Source organism: Odocoileus virginianus, chromosome 25 (assembly GCF_023699985.2).
Source record: "Odocoileus virginianus isolate 20LAN1187 ecotype Illinois chromosome 25, Ovbor_1.2, whole genome shotgun sequence".
In the NCBI taxonomy this organism is placed as follows: Eukaryota; Metazoa; Chordata; class Mammalia; order Artiodactyla; family Cervidae; genus Odocoileus; species Odocoileus virginianus.
The window spans coordinates 766,847-780,637 of NC_069698.1; the positions used below are offsets into that span (position 1 = coordinate 766,847).

General features: G+C 39.8%; 1 protein-coding gene and 1 pseudogene across 4 annotated transcripts in view; both read right to left on the reverse strand.

Annotated features, from left to right (window-relative positions):
- The window catches only part of CD96 (CD96 molecule), an 89,513-nt gene that overhangs the window by 6,370 nt on the left and 69,352 nt on the right, over positions 1 to 13,791 (reverse strand). For 3 of the 4 annotated variants that reach the window (XM_020905643.2, XM_070454912.1, XM_020905644.2), the window contains 2 exons: positions 9,312 to 9,383; positions 685 to 747 (listed from right to left, as the gene is read on the reverse strand). In XM_020905643.2, coding sequence (XP_020761302.2) covers positions 685 to 747; positions 9,312 to 9,383 — 135 coding nt within the window. The remainder of the gene's footprint in view (positions 1 to 684; positions 748 to 9,311; positions 9,384 to 13,791) is intronic. The other variant, XM_070454913.1, reaches the window with a different exon arrangement.
- Positions 3,107 to 3,647, reverse strand: LOC139031034 (cytosolic 5'-nucleotidase 3A pseudogene; annotated as a pseudogene).

Below are 13,791 nucleotides of genomic sequence, written 5' to 3' on the forward strand. Positions count from 1 at the left end.
GTGTAAAATGACGATTGGACTTCACTTGCTATTAGAAAGAACTCATCTGAATGGCTCAAATGCTCCTAAAATACTAATATTTTATGTAGAGTTTATTAAGGGCCAATTCATGCAAGATTAGTATGCTAGGATCTAAGAGTTACCAAAGGAGTGAAGCTTCCTATGAATTTAAAGAAAAAAAGAGAAACATACAGTACATACAGTAAAATAATATCTGCTAAAGAATCTCCAGGACAAAATGATTATGGGAAAGGGTCTGAGGCTGGGGTCACGGAGAGAAGTTTATCTCTAGTGTCCCAGGTTATTAGAGGTCTCCCCATTCTAATGTGTTTGATAAGGTTATTAAAAATTCCTGTGCAACATTTGAATAGACAAATCCATGTTGACAAATAATTTCCATTTTACAATGGAAAATTAAAGCTTAAAATACATTTTAATGGATTTATTTGGCCCCAAATGCATCTTGAAATAAAATAGAGGCAAATCTATGACTTGGTCTCTAACTTTTTTGAGTGACTGAGAAGAATTTTGCCTTCATTCATTGTCATTTTCATTTTCACTGTCATTTCCATCAAGATGCACTTTTAAAACCCGAGATTGGCTTTGTATCAGTTCTTTTCCACCTCTTCCCAAATAAAGCAGACTAATACCTTCCCTGACCCTAAGTCTCTCCTGAGTGCTCACCAGGAAGTGTTGAACCTGCATCTGGGGAGGGTGAACTGTTTGTTTCACTGGGCATCCATGGAGCTGTCAAAGGAAGAAGATATTGGAAAATTTATTGTCTCTTCTTGCCCTTCAATTAGGTCTAATTATTATGAAAAAAGGGATATTAATGAACATTTCAAGTAATATCATCAAAGTACTCTGCAGCACACCTCAGAATGTCCCGAAATAAAGTGAGAGCTGAAGATGTGTCTAATAGGGAAGGTTTTGTTCTTTGTTTGTAAATTGGAATATAGTTGCTCTACAGTGTTGTATTATTGTATTTCTGCTGTACGGCCTAGGGAATCAGCGATACATATCACTGTATCGCAATACAAATACACAAGTATTTCCTCCCTCTCGGTCCTCCCTTCCACTCCAGCCCTCATCGCAGCCATCTCGGTCACCACGAGCGCCAAGCTGACCTCTCGGCTCGGCATGGCAGGTTCCCACTAGCTGTCTGCTTTACACATAGCAGTGAACATTCGCTAATCTCAGTCTCCCAATTCACCCCACCCCACCCCCATGTCCACACATCCGTTCCCTATGTCTGCGTGTCTATTCCTTGCAAATAGGCTCATCTGTACCACCGGGAAGTTCCATGATTAGAGCCAGTTAAGGCAGGAAAAAGGGCAGGAAAACGCTAGGAGCAGTTTCTCCAGCCACAGAAAGTGTGGTGTGACTGTTCTCATGTCTGCCCCACAGATAGGCTAAAAGAATGGGGAGAAAGGAAGCCTAGGTGTGCTATGGGGGCTCAGTCAAGAGAAGACGCCAACAGGACTTTGAAGACCTTGGTGGAACTTGTGAGAGTGAACAAACTAATTTGTACTTGTGGGTAAGATGGCCTTCTGGTTTGAGTATGAAAACTGAACCATGTCTACAGTGAATTATCAGGCCCCTGTGGTTACAGGCCTTGCTAGCTGCTGGGTGAATCCTTTTGATCCACTCAGAGGCAAACCTACCCTTTTAAGTGGATGGTAGCAATTCCAGAAGCACATATGGCTTCTGAAATAGACCTATCAATTCTTTCTGTTTAGTTTTCCATCTTTGGCAGAAGAGTTCCACTTCTTGGCAGTCTCTCCATGTCTGTATTTGATAACATGCCTATAATGTAAAGTAAAATAGCTACAGTAGTATATGGTTATAATCGGTAAAAAGACACTATACTAGTTTATTTAAAACACTGGCATATGTGATTCTCCCAGTTGAATGCTTTCTTACATGTCAAGACCCAAACAAGGAGACAAAGCCAAACAAAATAAAACACGCATTGGAAGTCTCCATGGCCTGACCCTTCTGTAATTTCTCTCTAGCTGCCAGTGGCAGCTGCAGGTGCAGACAAAGCCGTGTTACCCCGCCTTTCAGTAGAGTGGGAAGTCAGGGCTTTCTGGGGACTGCTCCCAGGACAGCATTACAGCTACTCCACTTGGGATTTCCCCCAAGGTTCGGCTGGTTTTGGATATAGCTATTTTCAGTTTGTTTAGGTCAAGGAGATGCTCTTATCTTCAATATAGTTCTGTGACCCTGTGCATGTGATCTTGACGATTTTTTGTTCTAGACAAGATGCTAAGATCTATAGATGGCAATGGACTGGGTACTTTTTCACACTGAGTTTTAATGTTTAAGCCATTAAGCTAGGAGTTTATTGACAATGAGCAAAAACCAACTAAAAAGAAACTGGAACCAAGCCTGGGCTTAGGTAAAATTATGAAGAAGGCAGTTTGTGCTGAATAACCTTAGAGTTGTTGTTGTTGTTGTTCAATATGGTCTCTCCTTTATTTCCCACTTTCAGGGCTTGAGGCCTCTATTTCTTCCTTTATTTAACTTTTTGCTGCATGGTATGTGGGATCTTAGCTCCCCAGTAAGGGAGTGAACCCACGCCCCTGCATTGGAAGTGCAGAGTCTTAACCACTGGACCACCAAGGAAGTCCCAATGCCTCTATTTCTTTTCTCTTCAAAATCTGCTATCAAGAGGGGAGACCGGGATGGGGAATACATGTAAATCCATGGCTAATTCATTTCAATGTATGACAAAAACTACTGTAATGATGTAAAGTAATTAGCCTCCAACTAATAAAAATAAATGGAAAAAAAAAATCTGCTATCAAGAAAAGATGTGATAAATTCAATTATGATAAGATACAAATGGTTTAACAAGTTCTATCACGTTGAGAGAAATGGGTATTTAAAAGAAGATTTTCTATTTTTTGTTTATTATCAGTAAGTCAATATAGAATGCTTGTTTTGACATGTGGACAACAATAGATTTTTTCATCAAATACAGAGTGCCCATCCTTTCTGGTCAATATTGGTTTTCTCCAAACCAAAGAACCAAGCCGAATACAGTTTCAGGAGATGTTAATATCATCAGCATGATACATCCAACTTGCAAAAATGGCAATATTTAAAATGATGTAAATTATTTGACATTTAGATGATAAACATGAGCTTGATGGATAACATCCTCTAGTACATCACCATTATCAACCAAAAATATGAACATAGGGATACTGTGTGGTTAGAGTTTCTCAAATAAATTTTTATATCCTTCCTTTAGCATAGCATCAGTTTCTCCCACAATTCTTTTAAATTTAGCTTTTGATAAAATAAACATTATTTGACAAGGAGACTATGTGACTTAGCATACCATTCTACCATGAAAGGGTACTTTTCTTCTATAGTAAGAACAAGATCAGCTTTGACAGTACTGTCTTTTCCTTGCGCTGCAATAACATTTTCTGACACCCATCTGTAACCAGCTTACAGCTCTCAATGACATTATGGCCAGTGGGGCGCTTCCCCCTTTGAAGGAAGATCTGTTTGGTGTCACATCAAAGCCCGCAATTATCTGCTTTGGCAGATCCTCTTTTGACAGCATCACAGATAATTTCTGTTACTCTTTTAGGGTTCTTGAGGCAACGTGATCTTCTCTAAAATTCTGGCATAATTTTTACATGTACAGACTTTCTATTGGGTAACCAGTTTTCCTTAAGACATTCTGAGTTCTGTCCTTATTTTGTCCTTAGAGCGAAAGCATAGGGTGGCAAGCAATAGCCTCAGATGCAAGGCTATGACACAGAGACCTCACTGATCTCGGTCTTCTGCCATATCTTTTTCTTCAAGGTCAGCATCACCCCCTCCGTCAGGTGCAACTGGCACCAGCTACTTACTGTTTACTCTTGCCATGATCACTTAATCTATAAATGAGACACTTATGCTCTTCCTGACCACAAAACAAAGACGATACTCACAAGCTTTGGAGGTATGGGGCTTGTGTACTAACAGTGTAGAAATCCATGGAATGCCCCTGGTATTTTTTTTTCCCCCTGGTATTTTAACGAAGGAGAGAATTTTAAATCAGAGGAATAAAACTATAATTTGAGGCTGACCTAATGAGGAATTAGGCGACAGAACGGGAGCAGAACAGTGTTTTCGAGAAGAGAAAAACGGAAAGAGGTGTGACCTGAGACATGTGAGATTTTAGAATTTGAGGGTAAGAATGAGCTTATTACTCAAGGTGAGTTTATTACTCGAAGAGTCAGCATCCTGACCAACAGGAACAGAGCGGCTAAAGAGATCCTGGTGCAGCCTGTGATGGGCCCACCATTGTTGTAGGTCCTGGCATTGCTGGGTCCCTTCCATTGGTCCTCAGCTCCTTAGTTCCACCTTTTCCATCACCCTCTGCCTAGGAAAAGTAGAGGGGTTCTCATGAAATTATTACCAGGAGTCTGAGGAGAAGTAGCCAGGACCAGGGGCAGGATAAGCAGTACACTGGTAAGAGTTAAGAAGAGCTATGGCTGATTCACGCTGATGCTTGGCAGAACTAACACAGTTCTGTAAAACAATTATCTTTCAACTTATGAATAAATTTAAAATAAAAAAGAAGAAGAGTATGTAAAATTTGAAGAATAAGGGATGCAAGGTCAAAGAACAGAATGAAGACCTCATGTGAGATCAACAAGAGGTATCCTGAGGCTTGTGTGTGTGTGTGTGTGTGTGTGTGCAGGCATAGGTAAACTTGATGATTTTGGTAATGAGTAAATTGGAGGGTTTAGGGACCCATGGAGACTCATATCATTTTTCTGCTTGTCTGAGACAGACTGACTGATTTCAATGTGGCTTCAGGCTCTACTGGGCCAGATGGATGACTGGAAAACCCAGGGGGAAAAAAAAGTAATTAAGCTTCAATTTTCTGTTCCATGGCCTGGTCACCTGAGTGTCAGGATGAAAATGTGTCCCAGGACGTCATTAAAGTCATACATTTTGGGTATTTAGACATTCAGTTTTGGTATCCCCATTTCATAGATGGTTACACTAAAATATGCATTCCTCTTCTAGACTGCAGGAACTGGGATTAAGATTCTAATATTCGTGAATTCCACTCTAGACCTCTTCAAGTTAATAGATAACAAAATAACAACAAAAGAATATATTAAAACATATACGTATGAGTTTAGTGTAAATGCAATGTGCTCAGAATCTTCTAGTGACATTTAATATATATGAACTATACAAAGTGTATGTATAAGCAAATATCTCATAGAATGTGTTCACAAAGAGCAAGGACCCTAGAAACACTACTAGTGGGTTTATTTCACTAGAAATCGATCCATTATCATTCTTTTCTGCCTCTGAACATTTCATAAATCTATTGAAATAAACATATTGAAAGAAAAAATTCCCATTACCAATGCCTGCCACGAATCTTGCCAAATGCATCATCTAATATTGGATGTCATATTACAGTCCAATCCAACGAGTAGAAACATGTTTCAAAAACAGTTTGGGAGTGAGCAATCAATATGAACTTGTTGGATCTTAATGTGTTTTTGTGAATGATTATAAATAGAGCAACTCACTGCAGGGAATTTTTTCTCTAAGCTTATAGATGAAAAATGGCAACCAGGTAACAAGATCTTCTTGCATAAGTGAGAAGGGGGTTTTCATTGCCAGGAAAAAATTGTTTGCTGGGTTTTAGAGCCCCTTCCTAGATTTCACAATTTCTAAGGCTATTTTTATGGTAAAGAGATGTCTGAGGATAAACGAAGTTTTGAAGTGGGGAAGGACAGAAACTGTGAAGGATTACAATAGTTCATTTCATTATGAAATCTATTAAAAAGAACAAAAATATTCCTGTGTAAATTAGGGAGCACTTTCAAGTAAGACCCTTTCAATTTTCTAGTTTCTGGGGCAAAAACACCTTGGGTGGTCTCTATACTTCATACTGTTGTGATGCACTGGATGAAAAAGATTTCAGTATGGGCACAGATGCTACTGTAATAATTTAAATAAAGCAAGTAAGTGGAAAGTTCAAAACCTTCGTTCAAGCAGATCATTTCTTCTCACTGTAGTACACACTGGCTATCGTTTTGTGTGGCTTCATAATATTCAAATTATCTCATCCTATTCCACATTCTCTTATTATTGAACATATTTTTCCTTAATAATTCCCCAACTCATACACAGATTTTGGGATTATATAAATAACATTATAAATGTTTACTCCCTCTCCTGTCCTTTGTATGTCCATTCAAAAGCAAACATTGTCTGAATATTGTCTACATATTTTAAATTTTTATCAAATATTAAATCTAAGCCATATAGCATTTGGTTATATTAATGCTTGTTTTAATCCTAAATAGCATCACACTAAGTGAAGTAAGCCAGACAGAGAAAGACAAACATCATATTATATTCCTTATATGTGGGATTAAAAGAAGGATACAAATGAACTTATTTACAAAACAGACTCATAGACATAGAAATTTATGGTTACCAAAGGGGAGGAGAGGGGAGGGATAAACTAAGAGTCTAGGATTAAAACACACATTACCACATATAAAACAGACAGTCAGCAGACGCGCTACTGTATCGCAGAGGAAGCTATGCTCAAAGGTTTGTGATAACCTATAATGGGAGAGGATGTAAAAAAGAATGTATATTAAGGTATATGTATAACTGAATTGCTTTGCTGTATGCCTGAGGCTAACACAACATTGTGAATCAACTATATTTCAATACATGTTGAAAAAAATCTCTTTAAACTTAAAAAATAAATTTTACTTGAAATTATCATTCCATATATTGTCACTTGGCATTTACTTTTTTGATCTAACATAGTGCTGTTAGAATTCATTCATGTTGCCATATGTGATTGACATTCACTCGTTTTTCATCATTCCATAGTATTTTATGATTATATGACAACTTATTCATCTTCACTCCTGACTATGACCATTTCGATTATTTACAGGTTTTTTTTGTTGTTATTATAAGTAGTGTTCCCCTCCCCAGTATTTGCATATAAATCTCCTGGACACATGAAATGATTAATTTTGGGGGGTATTTATATAGAAGTGGGCTTCTCTGTGGCTCAGACGGTTAAGCATCTTTCTGCAGGGCAGCAGACGTGGGTTTGATCCCAGGTCAGGAAGATTCCCTGGAGAAGGGGATGGCTACCCACTTCAGTGTTCTTGCCTGGAGAATTCCATGGACACAGGAGCCTGGTGGGCTATGGCACATGGGGTTGAAACATGACTGAGTGACTAATACTTGAAGCAGAAGCATTGGATTGTCTGGTATAAAACTCTTTAGCTATAAAACATAATGCCTAAGTGGTGGAAAGAGATGGTACCAATTAATACTCTCACCAGCAACATGTAACGAATTGTATTGGTCTGCATCCTATACAACTCTCGGCAATTTCAGACTTGTTCATTTTTGCAAATTGCTACGTATGAAATAACTTTCTGACCTTAGTCTTCACTGGCATGTCCTGGTCGTTAGAGAAGCTTAGCATCTCTAAGTGTTTTCTGGCTACTTGGATCTTGTCTTCTGTGATGCGCCTATTTGCTCATTTCCTACTGCTTTTTGTCTTTTAAAAAACCGGTTTGTATACATTCTTTATATATTCTCAATTTAAAGTTTTGATCCTTTGTCAACTATATATTCTTGATCCTTTTTCAAACATGTGGCAAATATCTTCTCCCAGATTATAGCTTGCCTTTTTTAAAACTTTAAGGAGTCATAATAAAGGAGTTTTCTTAATTTAGTTTTTCAGTCGTTTTCATGTCTCCTCTTTCCTCTGCCCTTCCCTACCCCGAAGCCAGGAAGGAATTCACCCTGATTTATTACACGTTTTAATATTCAGCTCTTTGACATAAATGTTTTGAACTCTATGGGGTTTATTTCTGTGTAATGTACATGGTGGGGGTGCATTTGAACGCGGTTTTCTTGTTAAGAAAGCCGGCACTCCTGGGTCCACTTGCTGCAGGGCGTCTGCACAGCTCTCGGACGCCGTGTGACAGACACCGCGTGGTGGCGTCTCTGCGGGCCTCTCTCCTCTCCCCTGTGTGGGCGCTCCCTTCCTCTTCGTTTCTGTGTTTTCTGTATTTGGGCGCTACATTCACAGGTGTCTGTTATATTATCAACATGTTTGTTGAGAGATATATATTACATTAAATTACAGAGGGTCGTGCCTAGACTCACGATGAAAGTATCCTGAACTAAAGATCATGGTTAACCTAAATTTGTGAACCTGAGCTCCATCGAGCTCCAGCTCAGTCACTCAATTGTGTCTGATGCGTTGTGATCCCACGGACCTGCCAGGTTCCTCCATCCATTGAATTTTCCAGGCAAGAAGACTGGAGTCGGTTGCCATTTCCTGCTCCAGGGGATCTTCCCAACACAGGGACTGAACCTGTGTCTCTTTCATCTCCTGTATCAGCAGGCAGATTCTTTACCACTGAGCCACCCAGGAAGCCTGAACTCCATAAAAAAGCTGAATAAATAATGCTCAAAGAGAAACATTACACAGGTTCCTTTCCCTCTTTGATTTATGTCCTAAGGACAAGCTCCCATCAGTGAGATGACTGAGTCAGTGGGTGTAAAAGATGCTTAGAGGTTTTCAGTGGACAATTTAAATGCTTTTTAAAAGGCCCATGCACATTTACTCCGTGGCAAAGGGCCCAGGAGTTCAATTCAGAGTCCTGAACCCGTGGTACCCAGGGCCTTCGCTTCTCTTTGCTTCAGCCACATCCTTTGCCACTGAAGATCACACTCAACTTTGTCTTGACCACTAACAGGCAGTGTATTTCCTTCTTAGACCCTGTCGATAACTGCTAAAGCAGCGTCGGCAGACCCTGCGGCTACGTGGTCACACGGCAGGTAACAAACTATTTCTGTGCCTCACTTGAGCTTCTGTTTTTCCTTTTTTAGTGATGTGCACATTCTAGCTGGTTCCCTGCCCCCCAGGTCTGCTTCACCTCCACTTTACTCAGGTGTCACGTTCCTCAGGAAGGCCTTCCAAGACCACCCTCCTTAGAAGTGCACTGCCCCTCAGTCCTGGTTCTCACCGTCTCGCCCCTCTGCCTTGCGTTCTCCATGTCACTTATCATTATTTGTCTGTCTCTCATCCACCAGACTACGGGACTTAGACCTGTTTTGTTTACAGGTATCCCCAGCAGCCACAACAATGCTTTAAACATGCTTGATGCCTTGTCAATATTTGTTAATACAATCATAAACAAAGCTCACAGTAGTTGTTCAGTATATGTGTTGGATAAATGAGTGAGGCCCAGGGGACTCCAGGGGACTCTTATTTCACTTACAGAGTTTGGCGTCTTTCCCACTGGAGGTCCAGGAGTAGTTGAAGCCTCGGGTAGGCACATTGGAATTACTGGCTGAAAGACAAAAATTTCAGAATTCTATTTTCTGATAAAGTTGTAATTTAATTTTACTTTGGTGTGCTGAATTTTTAGTCTGTATGACTTTGGGGAAATCTGAAATTGAAAATATGCTTCCCGACACAGAGAACACTGGCTGGCTCGAGTTAAGCTAAAGTCTGTGGTTTATGTTTACAGCCAACTCGTCATGATTTTCCTTTTTTTCTCTTCTTGTCACCAACTCAGAGCACTGGGAGTACTCTCAAGATTACTTTAGTATTACTTTAAAAATCCCATGATACATGACAGGTACAATAGAATAACGAATCACCAATCCATATTTTTGAGTGGCCATATTTTCAATCCACATATTGAAAGTGAAAGAGGAGAGTGAAAAAGTTGGTTTAAAGTTTAACATTCAGAAAACTAAGATCATGGCATCTGGTCCCATCACTTCATGGGAAATAGATGGGGAGACAGTGGAAACAGTGTCAGACTTTATTTTTCTGGGCTCCAAAATCATTGCAGATGGTGATTGCAGCCATGAAATTAAAAGACGCTTACTCCTTGGAAGGAAAGTCTGACCAACCTAGACAGCATATTCTTTTTTTTTCCCCATTTATTTTTATTAGTTGGAGGCTAATTACTTTACAACATTGCAGTGGTTTTTGTCATACATTGAAATGAATTAGCCACGGATTTACATATATTCCCCATCCCAGTCCCCCCTCCCACCTCCCTCTCCACCCGATCCCTCTGGGTCTTCCCAGTGCACCAGGCCCAAGCACTTGTCTCATGCATCCAACCTGGGCTGGTGATCTGTTTCACCCTAGATATACATGTTTAGATGCTGTTCTCTTGAAACATCCCACCCTTGCCTTCTCCCACAGAGTCCACAAGTCTGTTCTATACATCTGAGTCTCTTTTTCTGTTTTGCATATAGGGTTATCGTTACCATCTTTCTAAATTCCATATATATGTGTTAGTGTACTGTAATGGTCTTTATCTTTCTGGCTTACTTCGCTCTGTATAATAGGCTCCAGTTTCATCCATCTCATTAGAACTGATTCAAATGAATTCTTCTTAATGGCTGAGTAATATTCCATGGTGTATATGTACCACAGCTTCCTCATCCATTCGTCTGCTGATGGGCATCTGGGTTGCTTCCATGTCCTGGCTATTATAAACAGTGCTGCGATGAACATTGGGGTGCACGTGTCTCTTTCAGATCTGGTTTCCTCGATGTGTATGCCCAGAAGTGGGATTGCTGGGTCATACGGCAGTTCTATTTCCAGCTTTTTAAGAAATCTCCACACTGTTTTCCATAGTGGCTGTACTAATTTGCATTCCCACCAACAGTGTAAGAGGGTTCCCTTTTCTCCACACCCTCTCCAGCATTTATTGCTTGTAGACTTTTGGATAGCAGCCATCCTGACTGGCATGTAATGGTACCTCATTGTGGTTTTGATTTGCATTTCTCTGATAATGAGTGATGTTGAGCATCTTTTCATGTGTTTGTTAGCCATCTGTATGTCTTCCTTGTAGAAATGTCTGTTGAGTTCTTTGGCCCATTTTTTGATTGGGTCATTTATTTTTCTGGAGTTGAGCTGGAGGAGTTGCTTGTATATTTTTGAGATTAATCCTTTGTCTGTTGCTTCGTTTGCTATTATTTTCTCCCAATCTGAGGGCCTAGACAGCATATTAAAAAGCAGAGACATTACTTTGTCAACAAAGGTCTCCCTGGTCAAGGCTATGGTTTTTCCAGTGGTCATGTATGGATGTGAGAGTTGGACTGTGAAGAAAGCTGAGTGCCAAAAAATTGATGCTTTTGAACTGTGGTGTTGGAGTAGACTCTTGAGAGTCCCTTGGACTGCAAGGAGATCCAACTAGTCCATCCTAAAGAAGATCAGTCCTGGGTGTTCATTGGAAGGACTGATGCTGAAGCTGAAACTCCAATACTTTGACCATCTCATGCGAAGAGCTGACTCATTGGAAAAGACCCTGATGCTGGGAGGGATTGAGGGCAGGAGGAGAAGGGGACGACAGAGGATGAGATGGCTGGATGGCATCACCGACTCGATGGACATGAGTTTGAGTAAACTCCAGGAGTTGGTGATGGACAGGGAGGCCTGGTGTGCTGTGATTCATGGGGTCACAAAGAGTCGGACATGACTGAGTGACTGAATTGAACTGAACTGAATCCATATTTTTAAGATTATAGTAGTTGTCATATCAATATATAGTCACTGGATTACAATTTGCCACAGAGTAACTCAAAACCAAAATATCAACATCAAGTGAAAAATATAGCTTTTCCCCAAACCCAATATTGTTATAGTTGCAATAAAACTTGTGGTTGTATTGTCTCTTTGGAGTCACATGAGGAGCCTTGCTACTCACTTTGAGCACTTGGAGGGGTGATGTTTGAATCTGATGTGCTCACATCTACAAGGGCTGTTGATGATGGGGTTCAATAACCTATTTTGAAGACAAAATTTCCAAACTGTCATAGGAATTTACCTTCACACGTTTAAATGTGCCACTATACTAACAAAGGCGGCATGTAGAACATGGAGTATTGGATTTGGAAAGAATCTTAGTGCATACATAGTCTGATGGCTTCAGTTTATAAGTTATAAAACAGAGTCCAAAAGTTCTATGCTTGTGGTTGCACACGCAATGCTCAATACTATTTGTTTCATATTAATAATGTATTCTCCTAAGTTCTTCTAACTGCTAGTGTATTACACTCACACTTTCAAAATATATCATTTTAGTGTCTACTGTGTACAAGATGAGTCAACCTGCATTTTGAACAATGAAGACAAGATCTTCACCCTCATGGAACTTATCTTGTAGTGAATTTTCACAATTATATATAATATTTTCATATATGAAATATAGTTTCAAATTTACTTCAATTCTTAGCTTTCTAAATCATCTTTATCTTCATAAGCCATAATTTTGCATTCTCCTCCTTCCTCCCTTCCCCCCAAAATGAAAGACTAATTCATATTCATTTGAAAATACCTCTAGAGATAAAGCAAGGTAGATTGAAATACAAAAATACTCAACTATAGCCATTGAGACATGTTATGTCTCTTGGGAAGACAAATGTTTAATAGATTTTATTTCTATGTATTTCTCCTTTGCTCCGAAACATGTTCATGGTGGTTTACATAAATAGGTAAATACAAGAAGATAAAAGAAGTGGATAGAAAGGGAAAATAAGGGTAGGAAAAAATGAAGTTAGATAAAGAATGTTGAGTGTTGTTAAAACCTAGCTGGGGATATTACATAATGTATTTCTCGATGTAATATTCTCTTAGTAGATATGGACTGCACATTTGGTCAGAATGTTCTAGTAACAATGTTAAGAAATAAAGAGCATTTGTTACACCACTGATGAACATTATAAGATAAAAATAGTCAATTTTTAAGAAAAATACCGCTATTCATTTTATTGTGATTAGAAAGGATTTTATCCCCAGGTTCTATAAAAAGTGTACTGTAAAATGTGTACAATATTCTCAACAATATCTTTACAGCATGGCAGCCAATATATTCCTTCATCCTTAAGCTTTAATGAGTAGTGAATAGCCTGGCACTTCCCAGGCATTTCAGTTGCTGGAAAGGGCATGCCTTAAATAGAAAACAAGGGTAATTGAATCTCTGAAAGAAATATATATAAGATAAATAAATAAACTGGCATCATGGCTCCTGTGTGTGTGTGTGAAGTCACTCCAGTCGTGTCTGACTCTATGCAACCTATGGACTGCAGCCCTCCAGGCTCTGCCTTCTATGGGATTCTCCAAGTAAGAACACTGGAGCGGGTTGCCATGCCCTTCTCCAGGGGATCTTCCCGACCTGGGGATTGGACCCGTGTCTCCTATGTCTCCCATGTTGGCAGGTGACTTCTTTACCATTAGCACCAGTAGCAGGTCACACAAGAGATGATCAACAAGCATCAGTTTTCCACGCAGCCTGCCAGAACACCAAAGACATACTATACCCCAGGTCCATGAATCAGGCAGACATGTTAGACGCTGCCTCAGATGATGCTGTTTGAGGAAAAAAATGTTCATCCAGCATCAGGATGGGCAGAAAAAGTCTTTTAAAGACAGGACACACACAATTTCATTTATTCGACAAATACTTAGCGAGTTCCCACTGTGTATTAGCATTGAGGATAAAGTGCATAAAAGGAGAATTTTTGCCCCTGCCCTTATGGAGTATATAATTTAGTGAGAATAAAGGTCATTGTGGCAGATTACTGGTGATCACCAAACCCAGTCCCCTTCTTTCTGGCACAGAGAAACCGCACTTCCCAGCCTCCGGTGCAGTTGGGGGTGGGGGCCACACGCCAAGGCCCAGGCAGTGGACTGTGAGTAGGAGTGATGGCCGCTGCTTCAAGGGTTGTCGTATA